This window comes from Psammomys obesus, unplaced genomic scaffold (genome assembly GCF_907164565.1).
Source record: "Psammomys obesus unplaced genomic scaffold, mPsaObe1.curated_primary_1811, whole genome shotgun sequence".
Taxonomy (NCBI): Eukaryota; Metazoa; Chordata; class Mammalia; order Rodentia; family Muridae; genus Psammomys; species Psammomys obesus.
In genome coordinates this window covers 5,228,403-5,252,236 of record NW_026590061.1, presented here as the reverse complement: position 1 = coordinate 5,252,236, position 23,834 = coordinate 5,228,403, and the positions used below count along the sequence as shown (strand labels likewise).

Sequence of the window (23,834 nt, the reverse complement as noted above, 5' to 3'; positions counted from 1 at the left end):
ATCTATCTATCTATCTATCTATCTATCTATCTATCTATCTATCTATCATGTATACAGTGTTCTGCCTGTATGTACACCTGCATGCCAGAATAGGGCACCAGATCTCATTATAGATGGTTTTGAGCCACTGTGTGGTTGCTGGGAATTGAATTTAGGACCTCTGGAATAGCAGCCAGTGCTCTTAATCTCTGAGCCATTTCTCCATCCCCCAAACTAAGATCCTTTTGACCAGTCTTAGTACTATTTCATAAGGATGTGTTGCTCCCTGTCTAGGTAGTAGCATCAGCTTTCTATTAACAGAGCAAGTACTAGTTTCCTCCATATTTAGTGTTTTAATAGAATTATTGTATTCTTAAGCATTTAATCTAATTAATTGCAAACTGTGTTTTGTTTTGCAGGGGGATTATAGGGTAGAGCCTGAGACAGTTTTTCACTCTTGTCTTGGAACTCACTGTGTAGCCCAGGCTAGCCTTGAACCTCAGGATCCTCCTGAGTGCTGATATTACTGTAAGAGTCATCACACCTGGCGTTTCTTAGATATCTTTATTTTTCTTTTGTGTATATATATGGCTATGGACATACTGTGACCCATGAGCAGAGGTCAGGGATTAGCTGTCAGTGAGTGTTCTCCTTTCTCAGCTGGTTCCTGGGTTTGAGCTACAGTGTCAGGTTGTGCTGCTAAGTGCTTTCACTCTTGGACCCGGCTTGCTGACTAGAGCCATACCTTTAAAAAAAATCAGTTTTCTTCCCCCTCCTTTGTCTTACTGCCATATATGAATATCAAGCTAGTCTGACTTCCCCAAGTGGGCTCACTCAATGCCACTCCTCAGGTCCTTCGTAGTGGTCCCAGGAATCAGACAAAGACTTGCCTGCACTTTACTTCTGAGCTGTGGTTCTCCAAAAGGGTCTTTATTATTACGAAGTAGGTGCTTTTCCTGGGTTTTGGAGATTGAGCCCAGGGTCTTTTGTATGCTAACCATGTACACTTAAGCTGTTCTCAAACTTGTGGTGTTTCCAATTACCATTTTACATGCTCACATGTTACCTCTAGTCCCGTCCTTACAAACGTATAATTGCATTGCTCTCTCTTTTTTTCTCTGGTAGCTCTTCACAGATGGGATCACAAATAAGCTCATTGCCTGCTACGTGGGTGACACCATGGAAGATGTGGTTCTGGTGAGAATTTATGGCAACAAGACTGAACTGTTAGTGGACCGAGATGAAGAAGTGAAAAGTTTCCGTGTGCTGCAGGCTCACGGCTGTGCCCCTCGGCTGTACTGCACGTTTAATAATGGACTGTGCTACGAGTTTATACAGGGCGAAGCTTTAGACCCCCAGCATGTCTGTGACCCAGCCATTTTCAGGTGAGCCCTTCTAAGTTTCTCCTTCTGAAAAAGAGTGTAATGTGCACTAAGGAAATACACTAAAATTTAAAAATTACAGGATTTGTATATGTGTGAGAGGGAGGAGAGGAAAGCATTTACGTAGGTATGAATTTGGGTGTTTTTAGTGGTCACAGAACGTCTTGTTAGAGTGGGATTTTCTTTCATTGTAGATTTCCGGAATCAAATTCAGGCCATCAGAGCTGCATAGCAAATGCATTTACCTGCTGTGACATACTTTTAGCTGGCTTCTTAGATGCTTTTTAACAGCTGAGTGAGGTAGCTCACACCTGTAATCCCAGGAGAAACTGTTCAAGGTCATCCTCAGCCAACTAGGGAGTTTGATGCCAGCCTGGGCTCCATGAGACCCTGTGGCCCTCCCAAGAAAGAAAGTATTTGAACATGCCCCAGACTTTTGCTTTAGTGTTTAATCTAGGTTTACCAATATCTGCTATGTTAGAAGTTGAAACTTTTTTTTTTTTTTAGAACATAAAGAATATCAAGCGGACGTCTTGTTTAGCGGTCAGTTTGGTGACATCAGTTCCACACAGCAGTACTTGGGAGAACAAGAGTGAGCGAGGCAAATAATGTCTAATGACAGAGTTTTACCATGGAACCTTCCTGAACGGAGTCCTGGGTTGTACTTTAAGAAAAATTTGAGTGAAAACTAATTAGAAATGAAATGGGCCATATCATTTGCTTGTGCTGGAATTCTGTAATACAAATTTTTATTCTTCTAAGGAGGCAGGATCTCAGACTGGCCTCAGGCTTACTGTGTTACTGAGGATGACCTGGGCCTTCTGACCCTCCTGCGTTTATCTCCAAGTGCTGGGAGGCAGCTGTGTGCTCCCGTGCTGTTTTTATTTTTTGTTTTCAGTCAGGGTCTCATAACATAGTCCTGGCTGGCCTGGAACAGGCTATGTAGACCAGGTTAGTTTTCAGTGCCAGTGACCATAGCCCCTGCACCGTATTCTTTCATTTCTTTTTTTTTTTAATTTAAATATTTATTTATTTATTTATTTATTTATTTGCTTATTTATTTGCTTATTTATTTATTTATTTGTTTATTTATTTATTTATTTATTATATAGTATTCTGCCTGCATGTATGCCTACAGGCTAGAAGAGGGCACCAGATCTCATTATAGATTGAACCACACCATGTGGTTGCTGGGACTTGAACGCAGGACCTCTGGAAGAGCAGCCAGTGCTCTTAACCTCTGAGCCATCTCTCCAGCCCCTTCTTTCATTTCTTCATGGGTATCTTAATTCCCTTTCAGAATCCACACTTCACTAAAACTGTTAAATTGTCACATTGAAACTGGGTAACATAGATCACTCAGGAGTTTAGATTTAGGAGAGTTTTACTTTCCACATCTAATGGTGGAAACTGGACGTAGGGAGTTTATGCTTTCTCCTTTGCTGATAATGGTAGGACGGTGTGCTATGAGGGGCCATGTTGAAAAGATAAATGAGACATCATGTCACTTTTATTCAGAGTATACTATAAAGCCATCTTGCCACCTTTTTGAGCCATGGGAATTTCCATATAGTTAGTGTAGAGCCAGGCCACCTCACCTTCATGAGGTATGGGAATTTGCTGCCTCAGTTTCCTTAAAAATAGGAGTAATTACCTAATTCCATGATTATTGTAAAGGTTAGATTTATTAATACAGAAACACAGGTTAAATTTCTTTTATCTATAGTGCTTTGGGCCAGAAATATTGCTCTAGATACTTTTTGGCTTTGGAGTATTTGCACATTCAAATGTCGTTGGGGTGGGGCCAACTGTAAACACAGAATCGATGCATATGCTGGGGTATGTGCGTGCTACACAGGCACATAGAAGGCAGTTGGATACAGGGTTTTGAGGATGTCTGATTTGACCAACCGGTTATAAAGGTAGCTGTGGGATTTTTTTTTTTTTTTTTTTTTTTTCCTGTTTGTGTCCTTATTCTAAGGTTACTCAGCTTGTCTGTTTGGGGAGTTTAGAGCACTGCTAAGTACTGTGTTTCAACACCTGTTATTTTTAATTTTTGTGTTTTCTTAGCCAAACATTTACAATTCTAACACCTTGGATACTAAGAGGTATCTTTTACTAAGAATACTTTTTTTGGCAAATTGTTAGAGATAATGCGCTTGGTTACCTTCATTACGCTTTTGGAAGGATACTCTTCTAAGTTTTTAGCTGAGTGTCGTACATTCTCAAATGTAGTTCCACCTGAGAAGTAGAAGCAGGATGCTAATCTTGGCTATGTGAGATTTCTTTGTTTGTCCCAAACAAGGATGGCTGGGAGTAGGCGCAGTGCTGCTGCAAAGCCTGAGGACCAGAGTTTTTACTTCCTGAACCCATATAAAAGCAAGGGGTGCCGCACACACTTGCATTCCACTGCTGGTGGATGACAGGTAGATTCTTGGGGGTTCCTTGGCCAGCCAAGCAGAAGTGGGGAATTTCAGGTTGAGTAAAAGACTGTCTCAAAACAAAACAAAACAACAACAAAACACAAAACAACCCAAAAGGTAATCAAAAGAAGAAATTTCCTGTCATCATTCTCTGTCCTCTGAAGTCATGGGTGGGCACATGGCCCCATACATGCATTTACCACACGTACACATACACAAATAAAAAAAAAACAACTAAAAGTCACACCTAACTTTGAGCAGTGCATGCCTTGTAATCCCAGCTACTCAGGAGGCTGAGGAAGGATTATTTGAGCCCAGGGATTTGAGGCTTGGAGGGTTTAAAAATAAGTAACAAGGTCCCATCTCAAAACTTTCGTTTTTAGGAACTGTTGATGGTGGCATACTGGACAGTGTTTTCTCAAGTGTGTGAAAGCTGCACGTGCATGGCCAGACAGCTGGCACTAACCCCTCTCTAGTTTATGACAGTCAACATCCTGGATCTTACATGAGACCTCAGAATGCTTCTTGACTGTGAGCCAGGTTTGCATTGCTTTAACAGAATACCTGGTGAAGTTGGAAAGACTTAATTTCACTTATGGTTTGAAGAGTTAGAATATGTGGTCTGTTGTTTTGGGGTGCTGTGGTGAGAAGAGAAGCACAGCTGGGGTCACGTGGTGGAGCAGAGTTGATTTTCTCACAGTGGCAAGAAAGCAGAGAGGTCTGTGAAAGGCTTCGTGTCCTGTGCAATGCCTCCTAAAGGTTCCAACACCTCCAAGTGGCACAGTCGATTAGAGACCAGGCCTGCAAAGCCAGGCTTCCGGGAACATGTGAGCTTCAAATCATGTTACTAGTTTCTTGAGGGGCAGCCCCTCTACCCTTTTTTGAAAGGGGAACTTTCTCACACATGCATGTTTCATTTTTGTTTTTGTTTTATTTTGGTTCATTCATTTATTCATCCATTATTGGTGGTACCAAGGGTTGAACTCATGGCTTATTAAATTTTTTTTTTAACAGATCTTGCCTCATTTATTTGTAAAAACAGCATAGGACACTGGTCATCTGTAAATAGTGTGAAGGTGGGTGTGTCACACCAGTCTGTCTGTCTTCACATTAGCAGAAGCCTTTCTTATGGGGCCTTCACAGGGGCCTGGGCACCTTTGGGAGCCTGTGCTGTGGCTGAAGCCTGGGCCTTAAGCTGGAGCTATGGCCTCTGCCTTGGTTTGAATTTTGGGCTTTGGTTGGCAGAGGCTATGACCCTTGTCCATATATGCAGCTTCGAATCCGCTTCCCAAGCTTGAGGTGAGCGATGAAAACTTGCGGCCAGGGCCCTTTAGCATATTGCGCTTAACAGCTGTAGGCTCCTAATGGCCTCTGCTCGCGCACTCATTGCCTTTGCGTTGTTTGCCTGCATCTTCTTCAGGTCTTTCTTGTACTTCTTGGCAAAGCGCATGTTCCTCAAGAACTTGGGCTCCACCCCTTAAGAGATTCCTATCTTTGTGACCGGGTTTCTTGATGACATTTCTGTGCCATTTGTGGGACTGGTTGTGTGTGGTGTGGTTCTTGGACTTGGCTACGTTTGCACGGCAACCCGGGGCTCCCACAGCGTCTGTTATTTTGTTTTTTAAGATAGGGTTTCTCTTGTAGCCCTGGCTGCCCTGGAACTTGCTCCATAGACCAGGTTGGCCTGGAACTCAGAGATGGGCCTTCCTCTGCCTCAGGAGGGCTGTGATTAAAGGCCTATGCCACTGCCCAGCTGCCCTTCTTAATTTTTAAAAAAGGTTTATTATGTATACAGTATTTTGCCTGCATATATACCTGCATACTAAGAGGGCACCATATCTCATTATAGATGATTGTGAGCCACCATGTGGTTGCTGGGAATTGAACTCAGGATCTTTGGAAGAACAGCCAGTGCTTTTAACCTCCAAGCCATCTTTGCCGTCCTGCCCTTAGTTTTTAACTGGGAAATCCCACATAAAACCACCTGCCTGAGGCTTGGGGACATTGCAGATTAGTTTCATCTTTTTTCTTTCTGTTTTTCCCCTCTTTTTTTTTTTTGTGGGGGAGGGGTGTTGGTCGATGGAAGCTCATGGCAGCTCAGGCTGGCTTTAAATGCACAGCAGTTCTCGTCCATCAGTCCCTGAGCACCCACATATAGTCAACTGTGCCCAGCTATGTCTCTTTTGATACTATTAGATTTAACTTATTTAAATTTTAATTAGTTACAGTATAAATATTTCTAACAGGCATATTACAATTCTAAAAATGTCAGAATTTACTTATAAAGTTGGGTGTAATCAAATGATTGTGATGGCTAATACTGATAGAACACCAAATAGGGAACTTCATAGTGTCTAAATCTAATTTAATAACATTGCAAAATAACCCTAGGGGATAGATATTAATAAGCTTGGTTAAGTAAATGCGAAAACAAACTTAAGATATAGAGATATTTCAGTCACTAACCTTTGATCCATATGGCTAACACAAGTAGATGCTGAAAGAATACAATTGATGGGTGACTAAGCCCTTATTATTAAGTAGAACATAAAGGAAAATAGGACCTTGTTATGCTACTTAGAAAGTGATGACATTGCTGACTCAAAAGTGAACAGACAAGCCAGAAGTGGTGGCACACGCCTTTAGTCCCAGCACTCAGGGAGGCAGGGGCAGGTGAGTTGCTGTGAGTTCGAGGGCAGCCAAAGCTGCACAGAGAAACCCTGTTTCAAAAAAAAAGAAGGCAGAGTAATCTATTGCTCTCTTAGTATTCATAATTACATAATACCTAAGCCTGCCCTTGACTTTCTTTTTATCAAGGCAACTTTATAATTTTTGTGAGTAACCCTAAGTGGAAAGAGTGGAATGTTTACATAGTTCTTCCTTAATGTACTTGAGTTACTGATTCTAGGATTCCTTCTCCCCATACCACATCTGTGGTGCTCAGTTGAGTCCTTTGCATGACGACTTGTGAGGAGCATGTGTGCTTCCCATCACTAGTTGTCTCTTGTGTTACTTATTCCCACAGGCAGTGCAAAAGCCCTCTAGAACTGTTAGGATTTACTGCCCAGCATATCTGTATGTTGAGTGCAGATGAGCCATTGAGGTAGGTCGTCGAGCACACAGAATGTGACAGTGACAGTGACAGAATGTGTCAGAGGGCAGAGAGAGTGAGCAGCTGGGATTTGGGAAGGCTACATCACTGTAACAATTCCGTATAGTATGTATGGACTATGTCATATGTGATGTGTACTAGGGTATAACTTGGTGAGATTTATTCTTTCTCTCAGTCATTTTGGTTGTGCTTGGTTGAATCCACGGATGTGTGACCCACAGACACGGAAGGCTGACGACAGTTACTAGTGAAGGTTTGTTAAAGCTGACTTCAGTATTTATAATCAGTTTGATTAAGTGCCATACTTGTATTTTTAGTTAGATCTGTTCATTTAGAATACATTCGATGATACCGAAGAAGCCACACATTTACTACATAGATAGAATGGGTTCTGTTAGAAACCAGGAATGGAGTCTTTAAGAATATTGTGTGACATCTGGTTTGCAATAGTGATGTTATTGAATTGATTTACTGTTTTTTGAAAATGAGGCTAAAAAAGAAAAAGACGAAACTGATAGGAATCAAGTGAGTTGGTGTTTCAAGGAGTACCTTTGATATTTGTTTTTTTTAGTTTCTTTCAGATCGTGTTGTAAATCTTTCATGGCATTTTGAAATGCTTAGCAGGTTTTATTAACCAGTAGAAAACAGAAACTACAAGAAACAGGAAAGGCAAGTTTGAGTCAGTATGTGTGAATCATAAATTCTTTTGAAATGATTATAGGTAGGAAGTTCTGCTCTTTACTGGATCTTGAAAGAAACGAAGGACAAGCCAAATTCCCAGAGCCAGCGGAGCAGCACAAATAGCAGGGCATGAGCAGATCTGATGTCCGCACCTGACAAGATGAGAAGTAGGGTAGCAACGAGTCCTTCCTGGCTTGGAGCTCACCTGTGCTTCTGAGCGGAAACCAGCAGACCAGAGTTCAAGGTCATCCTCAGCTATGGAGCAAGTTCCAAGCCTGTCCTTAACTCTCCTTTGACCTCAGAAGCTCACGTGCATGCATGTGATACACTGGAGCATCAACAACAGAATAATTTTATTTTATGTTTTTAAAGCTGATTGGGGATGCAGACGATGACTCAGTGGTTAAGAGTAGAGGGGCCTGAGTTTGTTTCCCAGCATCTGTGTCAGGCAGCTCAGAAACTGCCTGTAACTCCAGACCCAGGGGATACAATGCCTCTGGGCACGCACATGCATGTAGTCATATATACACATTCATACACATAAAATTAAACACAAAGTAAATCTAAAACAAAAACAAACCCTGAGGGGGCAGGGTGCCTCATGCCTGATTTGCCAGCCCTTTGGAGGCAGAGACAGGATTGCAACAGTTCAAGGCCAGCCTGAGTTACAGATGAGTTCTGTGTTAGCCCTGTGTTAGCTTTTGCCTTGGTTATCCAGGCTCGTTGTGCACAGAGCATGGCTCCCTGGCCCCACATAAGTCAACTTCTATAACAGTATGTGGCCCTATCTCAAAAATCAGAAAAGGCTGAGGGTGTAGGAGTGCTTGTCTGGGTTTGATCACTAGCTTGGAAAATTATTAAGTAAAAAATATCAATAAAAGAGGGTTATACATCGTTGCTCTAAAAGGCATACTATGATTGATATACTTCCTTTCTGTTCCTTCACACATCGTGGGCAAGTAAGATACCACTGAGCCATGCTCCGAATACAGGCTTGATGTAGTCTGTGTGGTGACGCAGTTGGGTTATAGTTTTAGGACTAAGATCAGCGTTATGTAAGTCACCTGAGTAAAACTCAAGAATGTTCATGGTAGAGGGCTGGGGAGGAGGCTCAGATGGTAAAGTGAAGCCTGCGTAGCACTCCATAACAGGGCATGGTGGCTCCTACCTGTAATCTCAGTATGTGATGAAAGAGGCTCAGAAATTCAAGGCCATCCTCTGCTACGTAGTCGAAGGCTAGCCTAGGGTACATGACATTTCATCTCAAAAAAAAAAATCAGACAACAATAAATATAGTAGAAATTTCTAGTAAAAGTGTTTATTTAACCATAAGCTTATAACACTTGGTTCTCTGTAATCGTAGTTTGAATTCTCAAATATTTTTGTATGTTAGGGTTATCAGGGAAGCTTTTAAATATTCTCATTCATTAGCTTGAACCCAACCAAGCACATTAAATCAGATTGCTTTTTGGGGGGGATAGTAAATAATTTTCAGTAATACCATTGATTTATGTCTTTATGTCTGGTGATCATAATTACAGTAGAAACAGAGGTAGTAGTTTTCAGATGGAGAAGAGACACTGAACTTAACATGAAAAGAGGTGTGCAGTGGGAATTTGTAGTCAGGAACTGGACGTGATGTTGATGGGTCAAAGTTTCTGTATGGTAGCATCAAGAGTCAAGGGATTGTATAGCCACAGCAACCAGGTCTAGAGGTGCAGCAGGGGTGCAGCATAAAGAGTTCCACCAGGCAGGCTGGAGAGATGGTTCAGCAGTTAAGAGTACTGGCTGCTCCTCCAAAGGTCCTGAGTTCAATTCCCAGCAAGCACATGGTGGCTCACAACCATCTATAATTATAACGAGATCTGGTGCCCTCTTCTGGTGTGCAGGCACACATGCAGACACAACAAACATTGTATACATAATAAACAAACCTTAAAAAGGCATGCAGGAAACAGATTTGACCTGACCTGGCAGAGTTACTGTTAAAATGGGGGCTTAGAAAGAAATGTCTCAGAAGTGCTTGGAAGACATTTGAGAAATCTGACTAAAAGTGATCAAATGACAATCCTTTCTAAGTAGATAACTTTATTCTAATTTAAAATTTTTGTGGTGTTTTGTTTTTAAACAGGCTAATAGCTCGTCAGCTTGCTAAAATCCATGCTATCCATGCACACAATGGCTGGATCCCCAAATCTAACCTGTGGCTAAAGATGGGGAAATACTTCTCTCTCATTTCCAGAGGATTTGCTGATGAAGAAATTAATAAAAGGTAAATTCATTTGGTCCTTGCATTGCTTTGCTTTAGTAAGTACTGCAAGATAACAAAGCTTGTATAAAATCTGGTTTGCTTTCTCTCTTTATTAAAAGTGAACAGAAATTGACTCTCACTCTCAGATGACACTAAAAACGGACTCCCTATTTTTTTGAAAGCCCCCTGCCCTGAAAATAAAAGTCCTTACAACAATAAAGGGAGGATGGAGATGAGATGAATTCAGAGTATTTATTTAGAAATAATTATATAAAGAATATTATGAAATGCTATGTCAGTACCAGTTATGAGTGACCATAGAGACCTTGTAAATGTTTTTGTCTATAAACATCTAGAGATGTCTATTGGGACTGTAAATATTTAGGTCATCCTAATTTACTATGTTTATTTAAATGACTGATTGTCAGGTTGAAAATTCACTTTCTGGGATCTTTTAGTTCTTTTGGATTGACTCCCAAGTTCAAACTGCCTGTGGTGTTTCACTTTTCATGTGAGATTTTTATAGATTAGTCTTTAAGATCTAAAAACTAATCATGAGTAATGCTATTACTATTAATATAAAAATTGAAAATCTTACTATGTTTTGTATCTAAAGCGTGTTAAGGCTGCAGGATTCATAAATGCTCACAGTGCACATACATAGGATCTCTTAAGTTCACATGTACATGCAGACACACAAAGAATAATTCTTAAGTCGAGTGAGAAGCAGTTGACTGTGCTTCCAGACTGGCCTGGTTACCAGCTAATGTCTGTGTCATGTCCCCCTAGCAAGGATAGAGGGAATACTGTGGATTATTAGCTGGGTTTGGTGGTGGTCTGCCCACGTAGATGATCTTTGTGGTGCAAAGAGTGTTTTGATAGACTTAAGATAAAGAACCAAGAGAATAGGCAGCTCTTTGGGAAAGAGTATGTGAATAGCAGTTAGTATTTGATAGTGTTCTTGGCAAAGTGGGGGAGATAGCCCATTTTGTATCTTTTTATTTTCTATTAAATTGATATAAATAAGACTACCCACAGCGATACTTTTGGGTTCCACTTTTTTTTCCCCAGACATTTTTCTGTTAACTCTTGTCCTTAAAATCTATGTATATCCACTTATAAGCGAGTATATATCATGTGTCTTCTGCTTCTGGGTTACCTCATGCAAGATGATCTTTTCTAGTTCCTACCACTTGCTTACAAATTTCATGATTTTCTTGTTTTTAATAGCTGAGTAGTATTCCTTTGTGTATATGTACCACAATTTCTGTAACCATTCCTTTGTTGAGGGACATCTAGGTTGTTTCCAGATTCTGGCTATTACGAATAGAGCTGCTATGAACATAGTTGAACAAATATCCTTGTTGTATAGTTGAGCATATTTTGGATATATGCCTAGGAGTGGTATAACTGGATCTTGAGGTAGCAGTTTTCATAATTTTCTGAGAAAGCGCCAGATTGACTTCCAAAGTGGTTGTACAAGTTTACATTCCCACCAGCAATATGCTCACTTATAAGTGGTTATTAGACATAAAGGATAAACATACTGAAATCTATAGACCTAAAGAAGCTAAACAACAAGGAAAAGACCCTATGGAAGATCCTTAATCCTCACTCAGAAGGGCAAATGCGATAGATATCAGGAGCAGGAGAAGACAGGGAACAGGACAGGAGCCTACCACAGAGGGCCCTAAAGACTCTACTGATTGAGCTACTGATTGAGGTATTGAAGCAGAGGCTGATATTGATAGCCAATCTTTGGGCAGAGTGCATGGAATTTTATGAAAGAAGAGGGAGATAGAAAGACCTGGAGGGGACAGGAACGCCAAAAGGGGACCAATAGAACAAAAAACCTGGGCCCTGGGGTCTCTGCAAAGACTGATACCCCAACCAAGGACCATGCATGAGAGGACCTAAAACCCCTGTTCAGATGTAGCCCATAGACTCAGTCGCCAAGTGGGGTCCATTGTAAGGGGAGCAGGGGCTGTAATCTGGCATTAATTCAGTGGCAGGCTCTCTGGTCACCTCCCCCTAGAGGGCGCAACCTTGCCAGGCCACAGAGGAAGATGATGCTGCCAGCCTTCATGAGGCTAGGGTCAGATAGAAGGGGAGGAAGACCTCCCCTATCAATGGACTAGGGGAGGAGCATAGGGAGAGAAGAAGGAGAGAGGGAGGGATTGGGAGGAGATGAGGGAGGGGGCCACAGTCGGGATACAAAGTTAATAAATTGTAATAAATAAATAAAATTTAAAAATCTTATGTTAAAAATGTCTTTTAAGAAACTGTATCCCCAGCTGCACTGAGGCAAACTGTATAGCTTTGCTCTTTAGTAGATAATAAGAGTGCATTGTTGTGTTTCAGATAGTGGTCTAGGATATTCTGAAAGTTGAACTCATTTTTATTGCATTCCTCTTTGCTTGCTTAGAATAAATATTTTCAGTCTGTAACTTTAAATAATACACTTAAACCTCTTAATGATTTCATTGTGCCTCAGTTCCCTCACCTGTATATAAAGTGGCAGTAAATGTAAGGTGTTTGGAATGGTCTGTCATAGCTGCTAAATGCTTATAATGTCCCTCTCCCAGTTTTGATGTGTCAGAATTTTTAGTTTCCTCATCTACATTTTAATTGTCTTAGTTTGATTATAAAGGTTTTCTTTTTTCAAGTTTTGGAACACAATGATCTATTGTTGAATTGAGGAATATATGTTGATTCAATGGAAAACATTTGAAGTAGATTTTTAACTTTAAACTTGAAGGAAATCTCAATCAGATAAAAAAAGCTCTAACTCTTCTTTTTTAAAATGGGAAGGTTCCTAAGTGATATCCCAAGCCCTCAGCTTCTTCAGGAAGAGATGACTTGGATGAAGGAGATTCTCTCCAACCTGGGCTCACCTGTGGTACTTTGCCATAATGACCTGTTGTGTAAGAATATAATCTACAACGAGAAACAAGGTAGGTATTTGACCTTAGCAGTAAGTAAGTTGATTGATTGCTCGTATGCTCTTAATGGTCTCTTGTTGTTGTATCAGTAAACAAGAATTTAAAAAACAAAGACTTTTCTTTTGATGTTATAAAAATCATGTTAATTGCTATTAGGAACATATATATATATATATATATATTATAAATGTGAATAAAATTTCTTTAAAAGTTGGTTTATAGAAATAGTTGGTGGTTCTTGGCTTTTTAAGTGTAAAATGATGAAATGATTGTGCGTATATGCATATATATTTATAAATATATACATATAAATATATATATTTCTAGAAATTGTTTGGATGTCTGTGATTGTGAAAGCATGTCTGCTGTAATGGGGAGTGTGGGAAGTCCACAGGTTGCTATGCACTGCTGGGTTTCTGTGGGAACCCCTCAGTGCTGTGAGTTTAGTAGCACTTCATATCTCCAGGCTTTCCAATTCCTTTTTATGTGCTGGTATATTAGGGAGAGACTGAGCACAGGTCTTTGTCCATATTTATAGCAAATGAGATGATAACAAAGAAAATAGTCTGGTAAATAGACTGAAAATATTCTGAGTCAAAAGTTGATACTTCTGGTGTAACTTTGTGTGACTGTTCATATCTTGATGCTTTGTGTTCAGAACTAAGAGTCACTGGTTGCATTAGATCACTGGATGAAATGGTTTGAGGTTTGGTTGCTCAACAAGAAACACCTTCAAATACCAAATTGATATTTAAAAGTACAATTTGTGTTCAAATTAATATTTGGAAAGTGCTTGGAGCTGTGGAGCTGCTGCTTTTCAGAGGAGTTTTTGAAAGTAGTTATATCTGGAAGACCATATTTTAAAGAAAATGCTTTTGTGGCTATACTAAAGTCAAAAAATTACTATTGCTGTAGTCACAAATATATTAAATTTACTACTATTGACCTTATATATCCAAAGTTGAGATTGTTCTAATAAAAGAATTGTTATAATTACGGCTAACTTTAACCTGAAACCCAGCTAAAGAGACACTGTCAAGGATGGTGGCCTTAAGTCATATTTTCAAAAACATTTATCTTTCATATTTGATATTTTAATGTCTTTAAAGAGATTGTTTAGAAAACACTAAAGGCTTTCTTTTGAATCATATTAATTCTGTGTGGAATCATTTTTTATTTTAAGCCTTAGGCACACCCTAAGCATTAAGTCTTTGACAGTGTTCTTTAATGAGTTACTATCCATTGATTGTACATAATTGTTACAGTAAATGAGTGGTGACCAAATCTCAATGCCATATGTCTGAGACAGGAGCGTTAGCTTTGCCTAAGAGTGTGCTAGTGTACGTTCAGTGCAAGACCTAATAACACACTTGTGTAATGGAATTTCAAGTAAGGGACTTCATCTTACATTTGAAGTGGACACTCAGCTTTATTTTTAACTGCAAGTCAAAGGGAATTTCTTACTTACTTTTGGAATATAATTTTAACTTGTCATTATTTTAATTTTCATGTTTCGTTTGCATATTCATTTCATAGAACAAACTTGTTTATAAAACTAAAAAATAAGGGACCAAAAAAATCAGATTACTTTGTCATAGGTATTTTTCATTTAAACAGTTGTCAATCTCAGCTGTTGCTAATTACATGAAAATGCTTGTATTTCAAAGAGAACAATTAGATTTTAATTTGGCGTTAGAGGTCAAGGTGCCCCTCTCTGTCTCTGTCCTTTTCCTTCCAGTGGGAGTCCATGTTGTACTGCTTGCTTCCTGTCTTTGTGGGTGTTAGTAAGGAAAGGCTGTGTGTATGTGTTTTCTCTTTATCAGCCAGTAGTTTTATGTCTGCACTGTGGTTAGAATGTTCAGGAAAAATCTGAAGTTCAAGAACACCTGACCAGAAGTAAACTATTTCTGTCCTCTGGTGATGTTTCACATGAGAAGCTGGTAGTTTTGAGGTAACAAAACCATATGACCTATTTGAATCTATAATTACAAGTAGAAGATACCTTATTCCAACAGTTTGGTAAGCTTATGCATTTGGCCCTGGAACATTTCTTTGCTTCTCCAGAGGTGATATTAGAAAGGGCAGTGTGGGAGCCAGGGGTGCACACATCTTTTATCCCAGCACTTCGGAGGCAGAGGCAGGCAGATATGGTCTACTTTAGTTCCAGGACAGCTAGAGCTACATAGTGAGACCCCATCTTGAGTAGGCATGAGGGAAATCAAAAGAAGGGGCTAGAGAGAGGGCTCAGCCATTAAAAGCTAGGCTCATAACAACAGAAAAGGCAAAATGGACTCTATAGATCTTACCTTGGCTGCTTCCTCTGCTGTAGCATAAGAAAGCTAAGATTTTTGAAGGCACCTAGAATAATGGATACATTTTGCATTTAATTCACATACACATTTGATCTGTTGTCCGAATGACTAAGTAGATAAAATGATGAAGTGAAGACATTGGCCTTGATACCATAATGCTGTCTTTCTCCAACACGTAAATTTGAAGCTAACTTAATAAATTCCTTACACTATCATCTGCATATATTTTAAAACAATACTGTAATGAACTGGATTTGGCATTAGTATACATACATAGTTTGCTAGCTGGTTTAGTAATGTGCTTATAGTATGCATTTTATAGAATGTGTTTGATCAAAACAGTGAAGGGTAGTTTTTAGCACGGTGGCCTGTGTGTGATCGATGACAATCCAGTTTTTTAAGTGTATTAGTATTCATGCACAGTGTACCCTGTGTTTACTGGCATTCTGTGTAAATGTAGAGGAATGCATAGGTTATCACAGCAAAAGAAAAAATAATGCTGCTGCTACATGCTCAGACTGTGAGATGACAGCACTTAGAGGATGCAGGACAAAGTAGGTGTCCTTCTGAAGTGGATTGCTATCAGGAATTTGAAAAGTTGGCATCAGAATTTAGTTGTTTGTTAAACAGTGGCGCATTCCTGACTTTAATGAAGCGATGCCCTTCCCCATGATGAGATAGAGTCTGTAATAAATTGGGAAACAGACATTCTTCCTTCAGAGCAGCAAGACAGCATTGTACAGTAATCACTTAATCATGCTAATCTCACAGGCTTGATTGGAGTGAAGAACTTGTAATGTTGTTTATTGTCTGCTTTCCAATGTAGTATCTTCAGTTGCTGATGTATCAGAAGCGATTGAAGCTTTTGAGATTGTGCTCATGTCTTTTTGTTGTTGTTGTTAGAATGTTCTTTAGTTCTTTAATGACTTTTCATAGTTAATTTGTTTCTTCCCTCCACCCCCATTTCTTTATAAGAGCTTACATATAAGGCTACCTATAAGTTTAAATTCAAGGGATGTTAATCATTGTCCATTTTCTGTTCAGTAAAATACAAGAAGTTGATTGGTGGGCATTTAGGCAGTACAAAGGGATAGAAGAAATGAAGGATCTTGAGTTTTGCACATTGTAGGTAGGGAAGTCCCCGCTCCTGAGTCACCTCATTGGCTCTAAGCCATTTTACTATTACCAATGCAAAGCTTTGCCATTTTTAATGACTTAGAAGATATTTTTCCATTGATTTTTATTTTAAAATTTAGTAACGATATGACTTGTTAAGAGGTTTATAGAGATTTCTTAGTCCCTTCAGCTAGAATGAGACAGCTTTGTATGTCCTCAGTAAAGCTGTCCTTGTGATACTGCAGTTGTAGCTCAGTTGGTACGTTGCTGGCTCCAAGCTTTGGTATGCTCCAAGCTTTGGGTGCCATCCTCAGTATTGCATAAATGGGTGCAGCAATACTGTAATCCCATTATTTGGAAGGTAGAGGCCAGAGCATGGGAAATTCAAGGTCATTCTTGCATAGGTTTGAGCCTCTCTCTTCCACCCATTCCTATTTAAGAAAAAAAAAAAAAGAAATAAACAAAATGCTGTCTTTGAAAGATAATCTCACATACAAATGTAAACATTATTGATGAAATAACTAGAAATAGTTACATAAACATATAAACGTGTTTGCTTATAAAAACCAATATATTCATACACATGTATGGCTTTGCTTACCCACTGGGAGTACCACCATACCTTTAAAATCTAAGCTGTGTATATATAATATTGGGTGTAAATATCTACAAGTATAAATACAAACATAAATCTTTCTATAAAGAACACATGTCTGATGTGTAGTGATTACCCATGCACTGGTACCCAGAGTCTAGAATTGACAAGTTTGGGCTTTATCACCCTTCACCTGTCCATCCATCAGCCCATCTTACTTTTTATGTATATTTCACAGAGCTGCAGATATGAGTGGCTTCCATGCTCAAGCTCTTCAGCAGCATAGCATCATTAGAGCTCAGCGTTTCACTGAACTGTACTGTGCCAATCATAGTATATCAAGCTGGGTGTGATGTGTACATGGAATTGCAGCCATTTGGGAAACTGAAGAGTAGGATATCTGGAACCTGAGAAGTCCAAGGCCATCCTAGGCAACATAGTGGAAATGTACTTTTAAAAACAAAAGAGGAGATGCTACTTGGTGAATTTGGCAGGCATCTGTACCCCTATAACTTGGACGCCCTTAAGTGTAGAACATTTCTATCATCTTGGAGAGAGCCTCATGTTCTTGTAAAGAGTAATACTAATCCTGTATTTATTTGTTACAGACTACTGTGTAAGAAAGTGAAACATCCCGAAGCCAGGTAGTTGTAAAGCTGAACCCTAGGCAGATGTGAAGGTCCATTTGTATAATCAATTCTTAGGAGGCTGAGAAATGAAGTTTGTGAGTTTGAGGCTTATGTGGTCTACATGGAGTGCCAGACCAGCCAGGCTGCATAGCAAGATCCTGTTTTAAAAACCAAGCAAACAGTCCTCCCCATTCCTAATTATTAAGGAACAATGACTAAGATATTGCTAGATGTTTTCAGTATTTATTTTTACTCTTTGACAATTTCATACATGTCTTTAATGTACTTTCGTCATTTCTTTCTCCACTATTTTTAAATTCTCTTTCTATTTCTGCTGAACTCATTCTTTTGAATAAGCTTCCCCTCCTCTTTCTATGTTTCTATGTGTGGCCCACTGAATTTTAACTAGGTTTGTTTGCATGAGCATAGTTTGAGGGGCTAGTGCCATTTTAAAACCCATGTATTGAGGCCTACTGTATTTGAGTCATACTTGAATGAGAATGTTAGAAACACCACATTTTTCTTTCTTTTTTTTTTTTTAAATGCTCTTTTGCAACCCCTCCTCACATGTTACTGTGTCTCAATGTCTCTGTGGTAGAACCTCATTTCTAGCATTCACATAGCAGTTGCCAGTCCCTAGCTCTTAAATTTAGAGTTATTTTTTGCTGTGATGGAAGCAGTTTAAAGCAGGACTGGATATTTCCTAGCCCAGACCTGCTGCCATGTACCGTGTGAGACAGACCATGTTTTTGCGGACCCTGTGACTTTTCCTCACAGCTGTTCCTCAATGTCTTAACAGCAGAGCAGGTGGAGGACTGGAAAGGCTTCAGCTTCTCATATTGATAACATTAATTTTCCTTTTTAACAAGATAAAGTCGAGACGTGTCTTGTTATAATTACATAGCCTTGGGTAGTAACTCCTCTTTTTTGCCTTAAAGTGCTTTCATAATCAGAAGACTTTTTCTTGTAATGAGATTTGAACAGTTTAACTATGGATTTTTCCTATACTGGTGAAGGGCTTCAAACAATAGTAAAAATAAAAAAAATACTTTGAAAATTCAAATTCATCCATCCTTTGCTATGTACATTGTATGTCACTGATACAGTTATTTAAAGATAATAAAAAAATCAATGATAGCCCTTAAGCTAATTGTTCGTTTTAAAAGTTAAGGATGTTTTAAAAATCTGGATGCTCTAGAAGCCCCTACTTGGGAAGTGAGCATGTACATAAAATTGTGGGGAGTATTTTCATTATCAGTTCACCTTTGAGACCTCAAGAAGAAATTTTTGTTCTAAAACTTATTTAATAATAGTGATGAACATTATTAATATTGGGAAATATCAGAAATAAAAATTAAACCTACTGGATAAAGAAATACATATTTCTGATGCTAGGAAAACATTTTCCGATACTGTAATTTGATTTTTCTGGCACCCTAAAGATACTAGGCTTCTGTAATTTTCATTGTTGCAGAATCTTAAATTTAAGGTTGAGTTCCACTTTGTAATAACTTGAAAAACAATAGTTAATGCAGATTTTTAAAAATTTCTTTCCTTTAAAGCTTTGTGTCTTGTACAATGTGAGTTTGCCAAATTTTCTTCATCTGCTACAGATTAGGTATGCCATTGTTGCTGCCATGTGGCGGCGCACCGTGCTTCTTAAACGCACTGACTGGAGCTTTGTCGCCTTGTTCACATGCACGGAGCCTGGTAACAGCCCCATCTGTATTTTGTTAGCTTCATTTTCTTATCTTTACATTTCACTATAAACTCAACATAGCATTTAAACATAAAGGCCAGTGTTAATGAGTTAACGATACTACAAAAGTCACTGCTTTTTAACTGTTTTTAAAATGATTTATGTTTTAATTAAATTATGTGTATAAGCAGGTCTGTTTTTACCTGCCATTTTAACTGTATTTGCCAAATTCTAAATGTAATTGTGAAAGTTGAAACTTTTATTTATGTGGCAAAAGTGAGTTTCAGGACTGGGCTGTGTGTTTTATTGGCATTTAACTGTTAACATGAGCTCTACAAGAGGCTGTGCTTAAAGAGCCACGCATCAACAGCCGCATTTACAACTTCCGTGCTAAGTGCTTGGTTGGCTCATTTACGAACCTGGGTAAATGTGGATTCTGTTCTTTGAAGGCGCATGGAGGGATAGGTATGCTCTGGACCAGTCTACTTAGTTTTACTTGTTGACAGTTTGTTATAGAATAGCCATAGCATTTCTTTTTAAGAATGATATGTTTTCTTCAGAAATGCTCATTGTAAAGAAGTTATAAAAGAAGAAAAGTTAAAGGGAAAGTACCTTATATTACCTGTAATTAAAGGAGCTGAACATTTTGTTTGGGTTTATTTCAGTTCATCTTTGCCCTGTATTCAGTGTGCTGTTTTAGACACATTGTAATAAATTACATCACAGTGTATTAGCTGAGCAGCATCCCTTTTCAGAACTTTGTATTGTAGACTTAATTTTGAAAGCTGTTGTTTGGCTTTGTCTGTTAAGGACTTGCCATGGTACTTGTCTGCAGCTTCTCGTTGCCAGCCTTGTCCCAGTACTGGTACCTTCTGTTGCTCAGTGAAGTCCTTGAGTTAGGGGTGTGGTGCTTGTCAAGGAGCCCTGGGCTTGCAGCAGGTCACACCTGTGGCTGACTTTGCAGTATGATTTATTCTCATTAACATTTAAGAAAACTTAACATTTATTGTGACAATATGTACTCAGTTTTGCAAACTGAAATATACTTTGATCATTGTGACTTTTCCCAATAGATCTTTTCCCCCTAATATTGAGGATCACCCAGGCCTCGTGCCTGCTGGGCAAGTACCCCACCACCAAGCTGCTCCCCAGCCCCTGGCCATTCTTACAGTTTTAGAATTATGTTAAATACAATTGCTTTCTGAAAGTTATATTTTTCACATCTTTTGGTCATAAGTTTTTGTTTTTCTTGTTGATTGAATATGCCTAAGATATTTTTCTGGATTAACTCTACAGATCTCTTACATTAAGAAGTTAAAATTCAGACACTGTTTTATTTGAGAAATGCCACTGTGTCTGTTTTGTCACCTCAGCTCACAGGTTACAAGATGGGGTGCCCACATTATTGTTACATGTATTTTTTCAACCTGAGCATCCTGGAAGTGACTCTTACAGCTCTGGCCATCTGTGTCCACTGTAGCTTAGCTCCATGGTGTATACACACATATTTGGTGTAGACAGTGACATGCATTAGTTTTTTAAAAAAATTAATTACTTTTTTCCATATTCAACTTATATATTTACATGTGATCACCCCATGACGAGTACTTAAAAATTAAAAATTCTGTAGTAGTAGTACTCACTTATAAAAGGTGGACAGGATTGTACATATGTACACACGTTCACACACACAAACACAAATGTCATTTCAATTTTAACTCATGTACTGTCTCTAAGACATGGAAAACTCAGTTGTGTAACTATACCAAACAAACATAAGAATTAGATAGCAACTTACTTCTTAAACTGGTGATAATACCAAATTGTTTACCACAAATTAGCATACTGTCAGAACCACATAATTCAGGTTTTCAGAATTTGTGTTATATGTAGTTAAGCTTGCTAGTATACAGTGTGTCATAGATGATGTTTTAACATAGGCTGTTAACAGTTTCCACAGGGTTATTTCTAAGTAAACATGAATTTTTAAGTTACCAATGCCCTCATGTGGTGAAAAACATATCTGTCTTAGAACTTGGAAATGATTATATTTTCATTTTAACAAAAGTGGACAATAGTGTTCTTGAAATGCTGTTGACATAATTTGAATTTTGTAAAGCTCATTGCCATAAAATCCACAGCCTCACCCTGTGTTGTCTCAGAAGTGCATGTAACCAAGCACACGCTTTGAGACAAAGTATGAGAAGGATTGAATTACAGGTAGCATAGGGGTTTTCTGATCATGTATATGATTTCTTATATGCTTTGTTTTTGTGTCTCACATAGGTGATGTACAGTTCATTGATTATGAGTATTCTGGATACAACTACCAGGCATATGATATTGGAAACCATTTCAATGAATTTGCAGGTGAGACCCACACTTCAGTGTTGGGGTCAACTACCAATAGTGACATTTCAGGGTTGTTTTACCTGTGCAGGAGTGTCCTGCTCACCACTTGACCTGCTGACTTTGTTTACTTGTTCCTGGAGAAAAGAGCTTTCCCCTTATTTGCCATCTGAAAACACAAGAAAGGAGATAATCATGGCTTATGTGAGAAGAGCTTCCTGAGACTGCAGAAAGAACTCAGGGTTTGATCATGGGCAGGCCTGTGCTGGGGCTGGAGCTTTAGCTCCACATCTCTATCACATAGGAATGATCTTGGCTTCCATCCCCAGCATAACAAAATAACATGGCTCTTGAAATGCTTTTTAACAAAACACTCAAATTTTTTATGTTTTTGTTTCGGTTGCTCCAGATAGCAGTCTCATCTTAATGGTGCTTCTCTCCCTTCTGTTCCATTTGCATATTTGGGTTCTACCTAATATTCAGGTTTTAATCCGGCTTTTCCGCACAGAAGTTCCAATATTGTTGTGGCCTTCTCCTTCATAGTTAGGACAGTCTCTGTGTTAGCAAACAGTGAACTCTTGCCTGCCTATGAGTTATCACCAGTTTAAACTTGATTACCATGAAAGGCTGGACATTTTTCCCTCTTGAATTTCATTTTATAATTATTTACAAAACTTTAGTTTTCTTTTTATGTAAGTAGAATATATAATAACACAACTATATTTAGAACTTTCCTAAAAATAATGAATAGAAAATGCTTTGGGTGTCTTATTCCTAGTGAGGATATTGTATCACTGAACTTGCACTTGGAACAGATTGTTGTCTTTTTTTTATATATTTCAAGTTATGAGGCTAGTAAAGAAAATTGGTTAAAGTTTTGTTTTTAGTTAATTAGTTCCACCAAATTTACCCTACATGTAGCGCAGAGCCCCATGTTTGTGTTGCTCATACTGTCACACATTGTCTGTAGGCAGGAATGAATCTGTAGGTTAAATGTTCGCGACACAGAGACTGTTCTAGCTATGAAGGAAGAGGGCACAATGGTCTCAGAACTTCTGTGGGGGAAAGCTGAATGAAGACCTACATGTTAGGTAGTATTTGGAACAGAAGGGAGGGAGGCAGCATTAACATGTGTCTGTAGCTCTTGAAGGAGAGGCAAAAGTTACATTGAAGAGGTAGATTTAGAATATTTATGAAGAACCCCAAATGTCAGGAAAGAACCGTAGAAACTTTTAGGGTGTGCCATTAGGCTGTGGTAATGGCCCACCTTGCATGTCTCCTTCCCTTCCTCCACCTCTCCCTTCAAAAGAAATGGAAAGGATAGAAATCTAAAATACCAGAGTTGGATGATAAACGATAGTAAATATAGTGTTTTCTGAAACTTTATAGCAGTTAATGTAGGGATAAAGGTTTCAGTAAAGAATATGCTGTAAGGATGCGGAAGTATAGCTCTTCATAGTGTAAATGGGTTTTGTGGGGGGTGGGGAAGGACTTGGTTTTCTTTGAGAGGCTGGCCACAAGGAGATCGCCCATGCTCCAGTGAGTATATGGACAACACAAATTGGACTTGTTAAAATTTTTGTCATTTCTTTTTTGGGAGGATGGGGTGGGGCACAAGGGTTAGGGTTGGACCTGGGAGGACTGGGAAGTGAGTGTGATTGGGGGTACATTGTATAAATTCCCAAATAATAAAAAATACTATGTTGGAAGAAAAATGTTTATGCTGAATGTGCCCAAAAGCTGTTAGGAGGCCAGGCTTGAGGTTCTGCTCTTCCCTTAGTGCTTAAAAACAGGGGCGCTTGTTCAGATGTAGACTGGGGGTTCTGCTGCGGATGGCTCAAGGGAAGCAGTGACATCATCAGCTTCCTAAGATGAGCAGCAGCTGTGTGCTCTAGGTTTCAGCTGGGATTCTCAATGGCTGGTTGTTTAGTAATAAGGGATTGCCAGCAGAAGTGAAAGGCCTCATTACTTTTCAGTTAAAAAGTTGGTGGCAGTACTTAGGCATAGTGAAGGCTGTTTCTCAGTGGTCTGCTTCTCCTCAGGTGTCAGCGATGTAGACTATAATCTCTATCCAGATAGAGAACTCCAGGGCCAGTGGCTGCGCTCTTACCTTGAAGCCTACAAGGAGTTCAAGGGCTTTGGCTGTGAAGTCACTGAAAAGGAAGTAGAGACACTCTTCATTCAAGTCAATCAGTTCGCATTGGTAAGTTTAAATACAGTTAATAAAAATTCTTAATGCAACTTAACTAAGTTTTCATCTTATAAAAATTTTTTTAGTTTTGCTAATTTTGTTGTTCAAAATAATGAAAGATGTGATTGTTTACATCCTCCCTCATTCATTACCTTGCTTTAAGGATATATTTG

At 39.0% G+C, this 23,834-nt stretch overlaps 1 protein-coding gene across 1 annotated transcript in view; it reads left to right on the top strand.

Annotated features, from left to right (window-relative positions):
- The window catches only part of Etnk1 (ethanolamine kinase 1), a 45,688-nt gene that overhangs the window by 13,302 nt on the left and 8,552 nt on the right, over positions 1–23,834 (top strand). The window contains exons 2-6 of the mRNA XM_055605682.1: positions 1,105–1,364; positions 9,709–9,849; positions 12,640–12,782; positions 21,408–21,491; positions 23,513–23,673. Coding sequence (XP_055461657.1) covers positions 1,105–1,364; positions 9,709–9,849; positions 12,640–12,782; positions 21,408–21,491; positions 23,513–23,673 — 789 coding nt within the window. The remainder of the gene's footprint in view (positions 1–1,104; positions 1,365–9,708; positions 9,850–12,639; positions 12,783–21,407; positions 21,492–23,512; positions 23,674–23,834) is intronic.